An 18209-nucleotide genomic window follows, 5' to 3' on the forward strand; every position below is an offset into this window, starting at 1 on the left:
TGATCATTTTGACTTTAAAAATTATAACATTCCTGTGTACATAGTATAAGTGTTATTTATTGTGTGCTGTGGTTGTGAATCCAAAATAGAATGATAAAACAAAATGTGAGCAAAGAAATTTTTTGAGACTGATAAAGTAAAAAAAAACAGACATCTTAATTTTCTGTACACACAAGGTTGTCAGTACTACAGTAACATGAAACTATTTTGGTAGCATAAGGTTATGTCACCCCATTTTTCAACTAGCATTAACGTGTTGTGTACCTTTGTTGGTTAGGACAAACAAAATTATATATAAAGAATTAGAAAAAAATTGTAAGTTAAATATATATATATACTTACTATACAGTTTAGGTTTTAGTTTTTTTAAGCTTACAATTTAGCCTAGGCTGCAGCCATGCATTTCACCTTCCCATAACTTATTTGGGAAGCTTTGGATGTATGTATATAACATGCACCTTAGGCCTAGCATTAGTAGTTCATATTCAAATCTTGGTCGTGAGTCCTTACAAATATATCAGAGCAGAACTTCCTCCAAGTAAGATACAATTCAAACTAAGGAGGAACCAAAGGAGCAGAACTTCTTCCAAGCAAGATACAATTCAAACTAAGGAGGAACCAAAGGAGAAGCTGGTATGCATATGTAAACCCTAAGTTTAGGAAGGGTTCGTGAATCAATCGAAATCATATATAAAAATTAGAGAGATTTTAAAAGAATATTAAAATGTGGGGTTAAGAAAGTCTTAAAAGAATTAAATGGTACAACAACTTATATATCAACAAGGTATACGCTCCATTTTAGTAGCTCAATTATAGATACTCCAAATTAAATGTGTATTTTATGGAGCAGTTCTTTTCTTTTGTTGATTTTGAAAGATTTTCATCGAATTAAATTTGTAGGTGTGACAAAAAATGCCGAAAGAATTCATATTAATTAGTGAGATAAGTGTTGGAAGCAAGAGGATGTAGTATATCTCTTTGTACATCCTATGACTACCTCTTTAGAGACTCACAACACTTGGCTTCTTTATTTGACACCTAAGAATTCTATACCAGTAACATATTCCAAGTTAGGAAGCATAACTCTAATACCAATTATTGATAATTTATCAAGGACAATGAACCTTCCACCTCCCCAGTGACACATTATATATCCATTTTTAAACCTTTTAAAATTATCCAAAAGATGATAGTCGTTCATACTTATGTAACTTATTTATCATAGATCTTTTTCTTCTTTAACTCATTCCCAAGACTTTGTTTGCATCTAACAATTTCATAAATATAAGTCCATAACTGGTACTTTCAATTCAAAATGTTGTATCTGAAAAAGGTTGCAAATAGAACCACATAGATTTATATTGACACACATGAAATTAGAAGTTTTTGTTCCTCAATAAAAAATTTCCAAGAAAGGGAAAGAACACATCCAGTGATTGAGCCTTGGAAGTGAAGTTAATTTTATATGGGTGACCAAGAATATTCAAACACACATAAAATCAAACTATATATGTCTTCTCTAGATCATATCACATCATAATTAAGAGAGTAAAAAAGTTGATGCAAATTTCTAAACCCAAACTAATAATTAAAATTTAAGTACCCCATGAGAAGCCTAAGGATAAGAAGGCAAGTGAGCAGCCTCAGCACCCCACCAGAATGGAGGAGCTGAAGCTGATATTTGGTTGAAATCTTCCACATTGTACATGTAATTGTTACAGCTCAGAATCTCCACCGACGTGCACTCCACCGTCGTCTCTTCCCCAGAGACGTCCGTGTGAGCCATCGACCCTTGGTTCCTCGTTGTCTGTTCTCTTAGCATGCTTCTTAATTTCATCACCTGTCCTGCCAATCCAAAAGCTTAAGTTAACAAAGGACTTCTTTTTTTTTTTCCTGATATCACATTAAATCAACCACTATTATTGAAAAAAACCAAACTTTCAAAGGGATGAACTATAGCCAGTTGGAGATATCGAAAAGAGTCGAGGAATTACATGAGTACTATCTTTCATTTATATGATTAAGATGTTCAGGGCCACATAATAATCTCAATTTAATGTATTAACGTAACCCATCCATATTTTCTATAATGTCATTGAAGGGTATAATATCCTTTCCTTTCTCAAGATGTTTTTTAGGTCATTGTTTATAAACACAATACTTTTAAGGCTTTATGGTGGGATGTTTTTGCATGATTTTATGTCAAAGAATATGATTAAGCTATTTTAGTGATAATGATTTATATATAATTGATGTGCTAATTAATGCCAACTCAATGATATAGTTTATACAGTCTATTTAGAACAAGTTTCTTAAACACTTGGAAACATTATCTTATTTGTTACTAATAAAGTGTCCATGCATTTCTAAGTCACTTTTACAGTCTATTTCTGACAACTTAACAATGAAAAGATTAGAGAGAGAGAGACCTCTTGTTGAAGGTTGTGTTTTTCCTTAGAGATAGTATCAAATTGTTGCTTGAGAGTATCATAGAGATGCTCAAGTTGCTTAGTCTTCCAACGAGCTCTTCTATTTTGAAACCACACAGCTATTTGCCTTGGTTGAAGCCCAAGTTCCTTTGAAAGCTTCATTTTTCTATCAGGATCAAGCTTTACTTCTTCTTGAAAGCTTCTCTCCAATGCCTCCAACTGATCTTGACTCAACCTCTTCTTCTTTTGATGATCCACTCCAGCTCCAGCCATGTTTTGCTCGCCTTCCCCGGTTGCTACCGGTGTCGTTGTCTCTACTACTGGTTGGATAGAAGAAGGTTGAGAATATCAATCAGTCTCTAATATAACCATTTTATTAGTTTTGTACATGCATGCATTCTTTGCTTAATTAGTTTGTTAAGCTAAATATAACTCCTGCCTAGCTCTAGCTATATGATTCTTTGGTTTTGTTATCTCGCTCTAACAATATTTTCCCTTTGAAACATAAAAAGAAATAGTTTTTAAAAGTTTGTTTTTGTTTTGAAATTTGGGTAAGAATTCAAATGAGATTATGAGAAAATAGATGACGATCTTTGTAAGTAAATGAAAAAATTAACCAAAAAATATACTTTCATATTTTAAATTAGGTTTACAGTTCAAATTTTACATAAAAAAATATTGCAAAGAAATCATAAAATCCAAAAGTTATCAAACAAGGTATTAAAAACTTGAATTTGTTTGTTTTTGTTTTTTTTTCTTTTTTGCAATTTGGTTTAGAATTAAGATATGCTTTTCAGAATGTGAATAGCATACCACCACAAATTAGTGACAATACATAACTTCAAAAAAAAAGGAAAACCAAAATGGATATCGAATCAAACCAAAAATTTTCATTATGAGTTGAATTCGTTGTGATTTGAAAACGTATTTAAGAGGAAAACAAATTTTGCGTTCAAACTCCTGTCTGGAATGCTAATACCTCTCCACAAGCCCCCCATAGATAGAGTAATGTTTAGAGAAAAAGAGAAAACAAACCCAAAACCCTAAAACCCTATTTGGCAAAATTTTGACAAAATAGGGTTTCTAGGGAGAAGGTTTAGGTTTAATGATCCATCAAAAAGTGGTGTCTAAAAGAAAAAAAAGAAAAAAAGAACAAACAATACATACACATTGAACAGTAAAAGGTAAGTTTCATTTTATGAGTCTGGTTTACCAGGAAAGTGATCCAAATTGTAGTTGCAGTTGAAGCTGTAGTTGTAAAGCAATGCAGAGGAAGAAGAAGATTGTGGTGGTGGAGAAACAAAGTTAGAACTAAAACTTATATTTCCATTATTCCATTCCATATGTATTTGGAATATGGATTTCTTTTCTCACAACAACCTCTCTGTTTTGTTCAAACCAAATGGACCACAAACAACATCAATATCTATCTATCTATCTCTCTATATATAAACACACACACACACTTATATATATAGATATAGATATATAGATATAGATATACATAAAGAAAGGCCAAAGCTAAATAGATTATGATTAGTTAGGCGTGAAGATAACAGTAGAAGCTAAGAAAAAGGCTTCTATTCTGTTTCTTCTTCTTAGAAAAAAGTGAAAAGGAAGAAACAGAGAGAAGAAGGAAGGTGTTAGAAAATTCTTAACTTTTTGGGAAAACGAAAAGGTTTCAAAGTTTATAGTGAGAAATTAATTAAGTAAAGGGTGGAAGGCGTGAGAAAGTGATGACAGACATATAATGTCAGTTGAAACAGAGGGCAGAAGAAACAGAGGAAAGCAGAAGAAAGCAACATGAATTATAGGGACCATATCGAAAGAGACCTTTGAAACAAAACCTTTTTTATTATTATTGTTATTTTCCTTTTATCTGTGGATTTTTCATGCTTACTTCTTCACCCACAGTTAAAAACCTTTGTTTCTCTTTCTCAGACCTTCTAAATCAATGAGTTTACAGAACAGATCATGAAACAGAGCAGAAGCTTTTTGAGAATCCATTTTTTAAAATAAATAAAAAAAAAAAAAGAAAAAGAAATTGTTGTTGTTGTTGTGTGGATCTGGGTTTTGCTTTTTGATGATGATGATGGTGGTAGTGGTGGTTTTGGTTTAATGAATGGGAAAGAGCAGGTGGCTATGAAGAGGCTCCAGAATGAGAGTCGTCGGAGAGAAAGAGAAAGAGAAAGTAGACAAAAACAGAGAAGTGCACACCATTCCATTAGAGTAAAGAGTGTTGTCATAACGTGAATTGGTTAAGGTTGGCAGATTCAAAGCTCTAAAAATGGCGAAAGAGATTGATCATATTATCATCCTCTTTATCTCTCCATTATTTATCACACGTTTCAACCCTTTATTGAATCCGAAAATTCCAACCTGGACCCACTAGAAAATTCCAACCTCTTAATACATACATACATATATATATTAGATCCAAATTTAAACTTATTTAAAAAACGAATGCTTGTTTAATGTTTACTGCCTATGATTTTTAAAAATATTAATATAAATTGAGGCATTTAGATATGGAATATGATCAAAGAATCAAAGACTATTACTAATACTAAGCCTTCAAAATAAATAGAGAGAAAAAAAAGGTTCTTTTGTTTTATGTGAATATCCACCAAACCACCACTCTATTTAATTCCTAAAACACAAACAAACATTAACTTTTTCTTTGTTTTGTTCCTTTCCACAATTTCTTCACTATCAATTTTTTCAAAAAAAGAAAGAAATAATTATAATGTTGACTACTATCTCAACAATTCCATTCATTTAGAATAAGATTAAAATTAACAATTTATTATTTATTAAGAAATCAATTTTTTTTTTCCACCAATAGTTTTTTTTAAAAAGTGGGTAGCTTTAAATATGGAAAAATAAATAAATAAATCATTCTCTAGAATCTAAAAATTGTGTGTATTTTAAAAATATTTAAAAGAATTTAGTCATTTACTATCATTTTCCCCAACATAAAGGTAAGATTGAGTCTCTTTAATGAAAAAAAATTGCTCATTCTTTTTCAGAAGTAATAAATGAAGTTCTCAAGTATTGTTTTTGTTCTTTTAAAGCTTACTTTGGTAGGTGAAAATATGCATTTTAAAAACAACATATATGATATCCAAAATGCCAACCATTATTGGCAACTTATCCAATCTCCATAGGATTAAAGTATTTAAGTTATATCAATATCAACATTTTGATGTTACAAATATAACTATTATATATATATATGATATAAATTTTTCTACAACACTAGTAGTAGTTTATGATTTTGAGTACAGTGGTATTTTACAATAGTATCAGGACAGGGGGAAAAGAGATTAAATGAAACTTTAATATCAAAGTCGAACCTTTTGATTTACAAATAAATCAAAATGTTAATGAATATTTAAATTTCTACACAGGCTAATATTATTAGTTGAAGTCTATATAAATAGAAATGTTTGAATGTTCACTTTCACTTATTAAATGTTGTATATTATATTAAACAAAAGATAATCGGCGAGAGAACATTTTGGAGCAATAAAAATTTAATGCAAAGTTTAGAAACTACATGTGTGTGTATGAAAAAAATACCTGAAATGTTTTTTAAAATATTTTTAATTTTCATACGTTAATTTGAGATAGTGCACTACTTGGGTGTATACAAAGATACATCTATCTTCTTCCATTATGTCTGATTGCTTCCTCCTTTGTCTTCAATTTCTAAGTTTCTTTAGATTTTTCCTTTGAGTTAAGTATATGTTCTATTCACCATCTTTAAAGTTGATGTTAAATAAACGTTACAATTTCACATCTATAATATAGTCTTTCATATTTTACAAATTACATCTTAGTCCTTTACGATCAATAAATATTAAAATTAGTTATGATAAAATTGAATCACATAGTACTAGGTGCGATGTTAAGTTTATATCCCAGCTAAATAACAAAACTAAAAAAATATAGATACACAAAGCAAAACAAAGGATACAAAAAAAAGATGAAAATGAGAGACCCAACATATATATAGATACACGTGGTTCGCTACATTTCCAAGGGAAAAGAAGAACAATTGTATTGGAGAAATGTTACATGGCATAGAATGAACAACAAATCCTAAAGTTATAATCATATATAATTAAATATGAGTTTTATGTAGGTTTCAGGGTTGTTGCTCCTGAAATTCGTATTTGGCCATTCAAAGCATTTTACAAACATAAAAGTTGGCCAAACGTTAGGATCCAAATGAAAACGTATTTTAAGCAAGAACTTGTTACATTTCTAAGAGAAAAGTAGAAGAAGCAACCAAAACTTGGTTGAGTAGAAAAGAAATTCTGCTTAGAAAAGAGAGTTGCATTAGATTAGGAATAAGAATAGAGTGTGAGAGTGGTCCATTTATAAAGCACAGAGAACCTATAATCGAGAAGATCATATGTAAAAAGCAAGTTAAAACTAAAACCAAAGAAGAAAATGAGCCCAAAAAAAAAAATGGAATTGAACACTGGATGGTTCAAGAATTTAGAAAAATTATGAGAGATTGAGAGATTAGTTCACCAAGAACAGAACCATGGTGGGGTGTCCTGTGCACAGGCGGCGCCATAGGTGGACCAAATCTATACAACTCCACAAAGCAAACTGCAGCACCAACATCTCACCTGGTCCACCACTCCACCACTCTACTTGGCTACTCCTACTCTCACATGCCTTCATTGGAAACCCAAAAGACCAAAGACAAATTTATGAACTTCCTTAAAATAATGATTCCATCAACGCGTGTTGTACGTCGAACCATCGATCGAGCACCAAGAGATGATAAACAAACTAGAAGTAGGAAATGTAATATGCATCATTGAAGTACCATACTTAATAGTGGTTTAATAGCTACTACTCGGCAAGTCAGATGGAAATTCTAAAATCTCAGTGAAGAAATCAATGATGATCAAGTAGTTTGTTGAATAACTTCAATCATCCATGGAGGTTTTACATAAATATCATATGGCTTCTAAGAAAGACAAAAATGATCCAACAAGAGTCGGTTTACACAGATAATTACTCACCAAGCTACAATTAATTCTCCAAACTTCAAGTTTGTATATATGCAATAGGTGATGACAGCAATTGGAGGACCAGAAGCTCTTCAAAAATTTTGAGGGAAGGTGGTGGGATGGTGGTCCCAAGGTTCAAGAGGTGAAGATGGCATTTTAATCTTCAAGCTCGATAATCTTTACTACTGATGCATCCCCAACTTTCTGGCAAACCACTACACGGTCATGTGCCTTAATGATTCCTGCTGACTTTCCATGATCTAGAGCAGCCTTCAGAACAGACTCATTCGTTGCATTGTTAGAGTCCGCCTAGAAAGCAAGAAAATTATTAAATTTATTAATATAATAGTACAATCATCTGATCAAATTGCTGGCACAACTTGTTGTCCAAGATGTTCAACACTGTTTCACTCTTGTTCAAATATACAAGAAAACAGTATACAATAAAATGATTGTGAAATTCGTAATAATGGTAATTATGTTGCATACTCAGCAAAATATATGTACAGCATGTACAAAAACCGTGGCCAGTATTCATAAAGGCTGGCACACAGTGGCCAGTAACTCTACCACACCAGCCGTATGGCACATAGTGCAGGGTCAAAGCAATCACAGAATAAAATGTACAAAAACGGGCTGCTTCTGTGGCAGTTGGAGAAGAAAAAGAGTTTGTTGCTAAGGGTTGACAACAAGAAAACCTATGAAAAAGTTAATTGATATTTTCTAGACGCAAGGATTAGTGGGTGCATTTCATGAGCAAACTTCTCTATAACTGTGAATAAAAGAACCAAGGGTGAAAATCTTGCCTAAATGGAGTTTGAGACAACGGGACTCTCTCTCCCCCTACCTTTTGAAACTCATGAGAGACACCTTGAGCTGACTAATCCACTTTTGCAATGAGAAATATCTTAAAATGCTTCACTGTGGATGAGCCAAATGTTATTACTCGTCTCCAATGTGTTGACACTATAGTAACTTTCTGCCAGAATTTATATGACTCTCCACAACTATTGGTTGGTTATCTTCCTTTTACTCCAATGCTCCGGGTAGCCCTCAATTTAACCAAAACCTCTCTCACTGGTATGCGTTAGGAACTTAGCATGAACGGAAGTCCTAGCTGCCAACCTTGGGTATACAGCAGATAAACTTTCAATTATCTACCGTGCATTTCCCTTGGGTGGAAATCATCAGGCCACTTTTTATGGGGGATGGAAACCCATGGTAGACACAAATTGGAAATGCCTCCTCAGTTCTCACAAAGGGGACAAAGTTGACACTAGCCCAATCAGTTCTAAGCAGAATAGCACTTAGGAGGGAAACAAGAAGAGAGGCTCTCTGGAAGAAGGTGATTTCTAGTGTATATGGGGTTGAACCCTTTGGGAAGATCGTTTCTAAACCAATGGGTAGGGTGTTGGAAGGCCTTCATTCAATATAACCAATAATACAACCTTCTTCCTTAAACTTTTGATGTTCAAAGTAAATGGGGAAAGAATCAATTCTGGAAAGATAGATGGGTGGGAGACAATACTTTAGAAAGTGGCTTCCCTGATCACTTTTGTATTACCACCAAAAGCAATGCAACCATTGCAGATTGCTGAAATGAGAATTAAAAAGGCAGGGGTTGGGTTTTAGAAGAAGGTTTTTTGACACAAAAGTCAATAGCTGGTTGGGCCTCATTAATAGAATAGACTTGGTGCAGCTTGGATCAGGAAAGGATAATATGCTGTGGACTCTTGACCTCTTCAGTAAATTCACCTCCAAGTCTGCCCTTCTGTAGCTCACAGAATGTATGCCCTCTTTTAAAACCTCTTTTATCAACTCTATTAGAAAATTCTATTTTCCTAGAAAGATAAAAGTTTTCTTTTGGCCCTTAGCTGCTCAAAGAGGCATTAATACTCACGTTAGAGTGCAAAAAAAGATGCAATGGGTGGGTGAGGTTTCTGTCATTGTATTGCCTGTGTTTCAACAATGAAGAATCTCTGGATCATATCTTCATACAGCCAGTTTTCTTGAAAAGCTACGCTTTTCTCCTGAAGTTGTTGTGGCTCCCTGATTTTTCGCCCTTGGCTGGAGGTTCTTAACGGGGAATAATTTAAAAGCTTGGCCAAGTCGTTATGGGGCCATACAGTCCAGGCACTATAGTGGGGATGTTGGTGGGAGAGAAATTCCAAGACTTTTGAAGATGGCTTTGTAATAACGTACAGCTTCCTACTTCTTGGTAGTGTCATAGAAGTACCAAAATTTATACGTCAGTATTCCCTTGCAATAACTCTTCTAGATTGGAAAATTTTCTTGTGATTAGTTCATTTTGGAAGGGCTTATCTCTTTCCCTGCCCCTAGGTTGTCCTTTTGTTTATTTCTCCATGTATGTTTCCAGGTTCCTTTTAAAAAAAAAAGAAAAACATGTACAAAAACCCTGAAGGGCTATAAACCACCACAACTAAATACAACTAAATTTATAGGAGAAAACATCTGGCCCCATAGACTTTGAAATCAGCCATGTAATTTAACCAGCCTGAAATCATTAAATTAGATATAATAAAGCAATACACATAATTCAACAATTGTACAGAATGAGTAGAACATACTAGGTGTTGAGGATCAGCAAGCACAGGAAAAAGACCTCTGATAATCAGTGATTGTCGAGCCTGAAATTGAAGGGTCATTGGTTAATAATAATTAAAAAATCATAATCATTATCAAGAAGAGTCCCTTCAACACGATAGAGCAAATAGTTGCAGAGATTTGGGCAATTGAACCAAGTTTAACCTTAGAACTTTCAATTTCATTTGTTTAATCTTTGAACTAAAATAGGTATTGCAATTAAAACTCTATACATAAATAAGTTGTACAGTTAATACCCTCAATTAGTAAAGATTCTACTTTTTGTAAGATGACAATGGTTGTCCATGTTCTAGTTCTTTTTTTCCTTTTTAACAACATTGTGGGGTAACGTGATCAAACCTCAGACCTTGAGGTTGATAATTCAAGTTCAAGTCAATTAAGTTATGCTCATATTGGCTCCTGCTATAGTTGAATTAAACTGTTTTTGAAGGTTTCAGTAAATTTTGTTTTCAAGTATTAATGGCAATTGGCAAATCTGCTGAATTGGAAGTTTAAGGTTAAATTGACACACCCACCTATGTTTAGAAGTAAAAGTTGAATTTTTCCCCTAAAAGCATTGTAGTTAGAATTTGGAAGACCGAAATATAGGCATAGAAAATCCATCTAACACTTGAAAGATAATAGATAACATTTAAAAATAATAAGGCAACACAAAGCACGAGGAGTAACAATTATACATTAATCGATCATGATAAGAATGAGAGAAAAAATACTTAAAAGGGAAGGCTGGTTCTAGAAAAACTTTAGAATGCTTGACTGATAAGAATTTAGGTATTTGTGTAGAGGGGTAAGATAGAAACCTTCGTTAATACCAACAAAAGCAGCATAAATTTTAATTTTTACTCATAAAGTGCTTGTGTATTTATTAATTACTTTGTTTAAGAGCACACGCATGCACACACACAAAAAAAGAAAAAAAAGAAAAGGAAAGCGTATGGGAAGTTCTGGGCCAAAATGATTAGTTTATTTTTGCAGTAGTACTAAAAGAAAACGTAGCTCACAGTAGCACTCCCTTCGCATGAAAATTAAGTTATTAAGAGACAGTAACAGTAGCGAAGCAATAGATATACCTCAAATGCCCCACTCAGACTCCACCTTAGTTGATCTGTTTTCAACCTTGGAATGACAACAGATATAACAGGCATTGTTGGCCTATACTTTGCAATTAATCTGCACATTAAGACAAAAAAGTATGAAACTGGACATATTAATGGGAGGTTTCCTTTCAGCTTTCAACATATAACAAAAAAAAGAAAACTATGGTATTAGCTCAAAATTCAAGAGCAAATAACATGACTATTGAATTCAACAATATCAGATTTAGGAGATCTGTACATGAACACACCTAGCAGCCCTTCCAGATGAAGTAAAGCATATAATCACGGAAGCCTTCACTTTGATGGCTGCCCTAACCTAAACAAAAAGGTAAGATTACTAATTAAGGAACCCACTTTTAAACTTTAGCAAAAATGGAACTGAGAGATAGAGAATAAGAGAAAATTGTAGAGCTGGAATAGAAAGCAACACCGCTGAGGAGGCAATAGATTCCAAATGTGACATTGGCTCCCCGATGTGTTTGACTGCCTTCTTGAAATATAAATCTTGATTGAAGACCTTCTCTGACTGCATTGTTAAAGAAGAAAGGAAAAAGAATAGAGTTATGCAAAAGCTTCCAATTTCACAATATGAAAACAATACATTTTAACTGCAACCTCTAATCACTTAATAACCAAATATCTGATTGCTGAGAGCAGTTAAAAACGATATTTGAAGCAAAGGTGAAACATACTGGAAATTATTATGTTCTTCTTTCATTTTCAGTTTAGCCAAAAAATGTTTAGGGAAACGCTTTTTCAAGGGATGCGAGAGAACTAGGGTTTATATTGGTGCACTGCTGACCATTTAGAATGCATTTGTAGATCAGCCAGAAAGGCATAAACAAAATGATAACAATGTAAGTGCTCTAGCTTCAGCTTTTGTCATTACCCTAAACAGTGAAAAGTTATCATAATGTAAAGTGCTCTAGCTTCAGCTTTTGTTGTTACCATACCACCCAGTGGTATGTGAATGGTTGATCAGTAGGCTGGGCAAGTAGCCTTTATTTAAATGTTCCTTTGGAAATGAATTGTGGTTCTTGGGTAGGTTAGCTTTCTTTGGATTTACTCCCCTTGAAACTTCAGAGCTGAGTAGCTTATGGTTTTTATTTTATCATTTGGGTTGAGCGTTGAGATTCTACTGTAATTATTTGTTTTTATGTTTGGGATGTTTGTATTCCTCGATTGGAAGTTTTTCGTAACTTCTTTAGTTCCTTAGTAATATTTTCATTTGATTAATAAAAAACTCCTGTTTCAAAGTTAGAAGAATCAAGGTAATAATGTGACAAATATGGATAGAGAGAAATGCAAGAGTTCCTATTATTAGAAGGGGAGGGGGTGAAACTCTGGACTCTGTCAAGGTTCCACCTTCAGTTGGGTGAAATTTTTCTAACACACCAGCCCCTTAGTGCACGGGATTTTAGAAAGTTTCCCCTTCTCTTTTTACTTTAAATAGTATCAAAGAGATTTTTTAGTTCTTTTTGTGGGGGGAGAAACTTACCCAAAGAGAATCAACAGAGTAACAAAAGAATGCAGCACTAAATGGTGGTTATAACGGAAAGCATGCAGAATTTTCTTTGGCCATAAACAGCCTCCACTTTTAGAGAGATTCCTTTGTTTTACTTATAACTTTATCCTTTGCCGGCAAGGGTTTATGTTTTTTTTCATGTATGGTTTTCCTTTTATTTCCCTTTGATGGGCCATTTTCTAGTCCTTTTAGTGCACTCATGACCTCACATTAAATGTTCGTTTTCTCCAAATGAAAGCTGTGCCTTCATTAGTTCATTAATGAAAAATTAATGAATGAAGAAATGAGAATACCTTATACTGCATAAAACTTAGGTTTAAAAACTGTGTTTCTATCTCATTCACACACAAATTACCTCAGCACATATTCTACTAACGGTAGAAACGGTTTCTACTGGATATAATCCACGCAATGTCTCAGCCCCAAGAAGAATTGCATCACTTCCTGCACACTCATGAGAAGACAGGTTATAAAAAACGTCATACAATCATACCCCTAGTCAGGAATGGAACTAAGAACCCGACTTATACTAAATATAATGATACAATTGAACATAAAATAGATAAATTTAAAAAGTTCAACCCCATGTTCAGCATCAGTTATTATGAGATCTGTGGCTTTAGAAGGTAGAGAGGGATTTTAAAGAACCATAACTTAAGAAATCCCTACATCTTCGGTCTTTAAGCAATAGAGATTTAAAAATTGAACTCACCATCAAGTACAGCATTGGCAACATCAGTAGCTTCTGCACGCGTGGGTCTCAAGTTGTTAGTCATGCTGTCTACCACACGAGTTAAAACAGCAGGCTTTCCAGCCATATTACATCTATAAAGGGCAGTTTTCTGAAACAAAAACACCTGTAACAAGGTAGAAAAGGGAAATAATCAATCCTAAGGTAACCATGGTTGACCGACAATAGCACTACCAATAAGTGCTACTGATAGGTATTAATTATCACTGAGCCCAAGAGATAATATCATAAAAACACCCATAGTTAAATATCTCTTACACACTCAATGTTTACTCAACAGTGTATAAACTCAACTCTTAGTGGACCATCAAATTCAAACTAGCTTACAGCAAATTAGACTAGAATTGTGTGGTACTTTCCTTATTACAAACTGTAAGCATCTTTTTGTATTTCCTATAGATGGGGCTCTTTTATATATTTTTGGATATTGTATTCAAACAACGAAATAGTGTCTTTAAAAGAAGAATTGGGGTGGTGGTTATACATATATGTGTGTGCTTTTGTTAAGAAAAATTTAATGCTCCAAAATACTCCCCCCCCCCCCCCCCCCCCCCCCCCCCCACACACACACACAAAGAGAGGAGGGAGAAAGAAAGTCAGACACTGCCACTGCCCACAAGAAAACAAAGTACGAGAATAGATATACTATTTTCATTTTAACATGGTTCAAAACGAAAACATTGCATTGAATAAACAAATAGAAACTAACCTTCTCAGGTGGGAGATCTAACCCCAAATTGCCACGAGCAAGAATAATACCATCTGCTTCTTGTAGTATGTCATCAAAATTGGTCAATCCCTAGGAAGGGGAAAAAAAAAGTATGCAAGCATTTATATTACCACCATGGTATGTTGATATATTAACAAAACGATCTTTCAACTAAAGAATATGAGTCAAAAGTGAGCAAACAATGACTTACTTCTACACTTTCAATCTTTGCGAATATTTGAGTTTGGTTAAGGTCGCCTAGCTTAGAAAGAAATTGTCGAGCCTACATAAAAATTTAATTTAACAATCAATATCCTCTATTGTAATAATCAACATAGTCCAATCACCCAGTCAATCATTTCTTTAAAGTGAAGACTCAATGCAAGGAAATAATACTTGTCGAACATCTTCTGCATGTCTAGCATGTGATAGAGAGAGGAAGTCAATCTTGTTTTTTACTCCCCACGTAGCTATGATCTAAAGTCACCAGTCAACAGCAAAAAAATAATATGAGCTACCAATCATATTAAGGTTGTATAAGCTAATTGCAAGCAATCAGAGAGCCTTAACAGGCATAACAAACAGGAAACCGAAGAATTAACCTCTTTGTCTTTGTCAGTAAGTGTTGGAAGATCAATGTGAATTTCAGCAGCATGCAAAGTGTACATTGTACCAACCAAAGTGGCAGAGTTCTTTACCACACAAACAACATCATCTCCTTTCACTTCGAAAACCTGATAAATCCCCAACAGACACAATTCAGAATAACGTCATTTACCACGATTCCTTACAGTGAAAAAATTGACGATCGCTAACAATATGCTCCATTACCTCCAACCAAACAGATGTTGTTTCACTTCCAGTAAAGAGGTACTGACCAAGAAAAAGGGTGTCTCCTTTCTTAACGACCTATATAAGAAAATGTCAAGTTTAGTAATATGAAGGAGATTACTGTATAATCAATGCAGTGAAGAAAATAACGCCTATATTTTATAAAGTTTGACTTTGCAAAATATTTTCTTATCATAAACTAAAGAATATTAAAATCTCAACCTCTAATCAATTTTTAATGAAAAACTCATGTGTCTTCATATGATGCAATTAACAATGTGGATCTCGTGCAGCAATGAAATGAACCACCATCTTTACACGATAATTTCTTATTATAAGTCTATTTTTCAATAAGCATCAAATTGAAGCCCCTTAAATAAGGGAACTTGATGTCAGCTGCTTATTTTACTGAGAGTAAATTTAATCAGGCAACAGACATGATGTACATAAGTAATTAGATGATTAGTATAGTCAGTTAACGTTAGTTTAGTTGATGATTTTAGATTAAATAATAGTTTGGGTTTATTTAGTGATTTGTTTTATTTTCTTGTATAACAACAAATAGCAACTTCTAGAAATATACGAGGGGTTATTGAATATCAATTTAAAATAGAACTTTGATTCATAGATAGTTTTTCCTGAACTTCAGGGCTACAGATTTTCCTTGTTTGGCTGTGGATTTGGCCTAATCTAAAATGTTACACAAGTAATATGAAGTTTTATAGTATTTCCCAACCTTTGAAAGTCCATCATAATTTATAGGTAGCAGCTCGGAAGATGCCTCTAGTTCTTGATTGGGTGTTAGAACAAGAAACCCATCTTCCTGAAGAGAGATAGATTTCTCACTTCTATTTACAACCAACACCTCAGGACCCGCTGTATCCAGCATAATCTGAAAAAGCAGAAGAATTATCTTACTTATTCTTTGGCCAAGTTACTAAGAAAATGGTAGGAAAGTTCAAATGATAAAATATGCACTCAAGCATATTAAAAACGAACATACAGCACAAAGTTTCTTGGTGCTTTTAACAGCAATCTTCAAATTTTCCAAAGTCTCTTGATGGTAATCCGGGCTACCCCATGAAAAGTCGAACCGAGCAACTAGCAGCCACCAAAGAAAGAATAGAAAAAACAAAAGTTCCCTACTTAAACTCAAACGCATTACCCACTGGAACCAAAACGAAAGTTGCTAAGGAAGCCAACCATACCCGACATTCCAGCCGTCAAACAAGCAGAAATAACTTGTACAGATCGAGACTTAGGACCCAGAGTACCAACAATCTTAGTCATCGTAGGAAAGAAGCTCTGGAAAACAAGAAAACATCAAGGGGCCTCAAATACAAGAAAAAGAATGCAATCTATGTACACTTGTAATGAAATGCAGCAATTCAAAGATGGAAGTAAAATTTAAAAAAAAAAAACGAAAAAAGCAAGACTTACAGCCTTGGAAGGCTCCAAAATGGAAGCCATCCGAATGGGCTCCTCAAGAAGCAAGTGATTGGAATGCATTTTGGTGAGAATGGGAATGTGGGTTCAGTTGGAAAATGGAAAGAGAAGAATCGTTGGAGAGAAAAAAATAGTGTTGTTTTTGGGTTTAAGTAAAGAAGAGCAAAACAAGGTTCTGCAAAACAAAACCAGAAGAAGATGAATCAATAGACTAAGTACATTCCAGTCTTCCACTTCCCAAAACTGATGACTTATTCTGTCTTTTGATGCGCTGTAATATAACGTAATGCATTTCAATCAAATCAATTGTTATAGTTTCTGCTTGACCATTTTCTTTCATTTTAAAAGAATTAAATTGAATGACATATATAGTTGTATACAATTTATATACTTCTATGATTGCCTTAGCGTTAAGACATTCATAAATAGGTCCCACCATACATTCAATTTGTTCAACTACTATTACTTCCTATTCAATTTCTCTCTTTTTTTCTCCTCTATTCTCTTTTTCCAATTCAAAACTCATCCATATATTCCATTCTCATTTTATATCTCTCGGTCAATCTTTTAACACACTTTTAAAATATTACGAACTACCTAAATATAGCAAATTTATTTTACACCTTTACAAAATTTATTTTAAATGACAATACTAATAAAATTGATTCATCTTTGTTAAGTTTAAGGGTATAGTTTAATGACATTTTCTAATAAAGTTCAGAGTTAGGCATAATTTAGCCCCAGATACCAAAAGTAAAGCTAAGTTGATGGTAATAATTGTCATAACTTTCGAGTCCTCGCTTGTGTTGTTGTGGTAGAAAAAGATAAATAAAAGTTTTGACCTCCTATTCCATTACCATTACCCATCTTTTACTTTTATTTTCTCTATTGGAGTCCATTGTTTTGCTGAAAACCACCAAGACAAACAAACAAAAGAGGAGAAAAAGAAAAAGAAGATGTAGAGATGAAGAAAATATACATATACACACACATATATATAGAAACGTCACAAAAGCAATTATTTGGTTTAAAAAGGAAGCTGCCGAAAGGACGTTGGAAATTTAATTGCGCCGATAGTTCCTTTGGAAACTGAAATTTGTAGACAATAAATATTATTCTACATAATAACCATTTCAATTAATAAAATTGAGTTGAATTTAATTTTAGTGAAAATTATGTACCAAGTGTCAAATGCTGCACAATTCCACGGCAATTGATTGAAAGATTCAAACTCATATACACATCAACTTCTTTTCCTTGTAATTTGTGAAGTTATAATATATATATACACATATAGTATTCAATAACATTATTCGGTAAGTTAAATTTGTTTCAAGGAATAATTTAAGAAGATTGTACTAGATCTTTTATACAAAATTGAGTGAAAATACTTAGAATGTCATAATATTATAATATTATAGGAATCTAATTTTAAAAAGTTTATGTAATTTTTTATGTTTTGAAAGAGAAGTTGCATACGTGGCACCACATCCGTCCGTACCGTACGGTGCGTTTTGGATGGCGACAAGACGACAGTACTACACACAGAAGGGAACTCCACTTTTTGGCCAAAACACTTCGAATAAAATAAAAAATGCGTTTTCTATATATCAATTCTACCATTTTTGTTCTTATTTATTCATTTCTCCTTTAGGAAGTATAGCTGTTATTGGTAATTTTGGTATGAAGTTGCAAAAGTATAAACAAAGATATTAGTTACCTTTTTTGTTCTTTTAATCTTTGCATGCTTTAATTTAATCTCA

The 18209-nt window shown here is 33.4% G+C and overlaps 2 protein-coding genes across 5 annotated transcripts; both read right to left on the minus strand.

Annotated features, from left to right (window-relative positions):
• Nucleotides 1-1374: 1374 nt before the first annotated feature.
• LOC101206385 (putative homeobox-leucine zipper protein ATHB-51) lies at nucleotides 1375-4688 on the minus strand. Of its 4 annotated transcripts, none has more exons than XM_031886761.1 (3): nucleotides 3643-4688; nucleotides 2430-2746; nucleotides 1375-1840 (listed from the first exon to the last, which is right to left on the minus strand). In XM_031886761.1, the coding sequence occupies exons 1-3, from the start codon at nucleotides 3770-3772 to the stop codon at nucleotides 1616-1618; spliced, it is 672 nt and encodes a 223-aa protein (XP_031742621.1). In that variant the 5' UTR covers nucleotides 3773-4688; the 3' UTR covers nucleotides 1375-1615. The 4 variants fall into 4 exon arrangements, with proteins under 4 accessions (XP_031742621.1, XP_004143373.2, XP_031742622.1 ...); XM_004143325.3 differs by having other exon boundaries at nucleotides 2430-2749; nucleotides 3643-4684; XM_031886762.1 differs by lacking the exon at nucleotides 3643-4688 and adding an exon at nucleotides 3597-3615 and having other exon boundaries at nucleotides 2430-2749.
• A 2632-nt stretch (nucleotides 4689-7320) lies between these two features.
• Nucleotides 7321-16771, minus strand: LOC101206620 (pyruvate kinase 2, cytosolic). The gene is made up of 16 exons (XM_011659381.2): nucleotides 16441-16771; nucleotides 16209-16305; nucleotides 16004-16101; nucleotides 15737-15892; nucleotides 15001-15078; nucleotides 14772-14903; nucleotides 14566-14646; nucleotides 14381-14452; nucleotides 14170-14259; nucleotides 13422-13566; nucleotides 13065-13153; nucleotides 11615-11710; nucleotides 11433-11500; nucleotides 11158-11257; nucleotides 10051-10110; nucleotides 7321-7771 (listed from the first exon to the last, which is right to left on the minus strand). The coding sequence occupies exons 1-16, from the start codon at nucleotides 16507-16509 to the stop codon at nucleotides 7619-7621; spliced, it is 1584 nt and encodes a 527-aa protein (XP_011657683.1). The 5' UTR covers nucleotides 16510-16771; the 3' UTR covers nucleotides 7321-7618.
• Between the last annotated feature and the right edge of the window lie 1438 nt (nucleotides 16772-18209).

This window comes from Cucumis sativus, chromosome 6, assembly GCF_000004075.3.
Source record: "Cucumis sativus cultivar 9930 chromosome 6, Cucumber_9930_V3, whole genome shotgun sequence".
NCBI lineage: Eukaryota > Viridiplantae > Streptophyta > Magnoliopsida > Cucurbitales > Cucurbitaceae > Cucumis > Cucumis sativus.

What these genes read in the sequence shown, in the direction of transcription:
- LOC101206385 (XM_004143325.3), bottom strand. Translation starts at nt 3,772, where the DNA reads ATGGAATGGAATAATGGAAATATAAGTTTTAGTTCTAACTTTGTTTCT. An exon ending in CAATTTGGATCACTTTCCTG is followed by an intron (nt 2,750 to 3,642) that starts GTAAACCAGACT and finishes CTATCCAACCAG; the next exon opens with TAGTAGAGACAACGACACCG. An exon ending in AACACAACCTTCAACAAGAG is followed by an intron (nt 1,841 to 2,429) that starts GTCTCTCTCTCT and finishes TTGGCAGGACAG; the next exon opens with GTGATGAAATTAAGAAGCAT.
- LOC101206620 (XM_011659381.2), bottom strand. Translation starts at nt 16,509, where the DNA reads ATGCATTCCAATCACTTGCTTCTTGAGGAGCCCATTCGGATGGCTTCC. An exon ending in ATGCAGAAGATGTTCGACAA is followed by an intron (nt 14,453 to 14,565) that starts GTATTATTTCCT and finishes ATTTTTATGTAG; the next exon opens with GCTCGACAATTTCTTTCTAA. An exon ending in TTGCTGATCCTCAACACCTA is followed by an intron (nt 7,772 to 10,050) that starts GTATGTTCTACT and finishes CTTGCTTTCTAG; the next exon opens with GCGGACTCTAACAATGCAAC.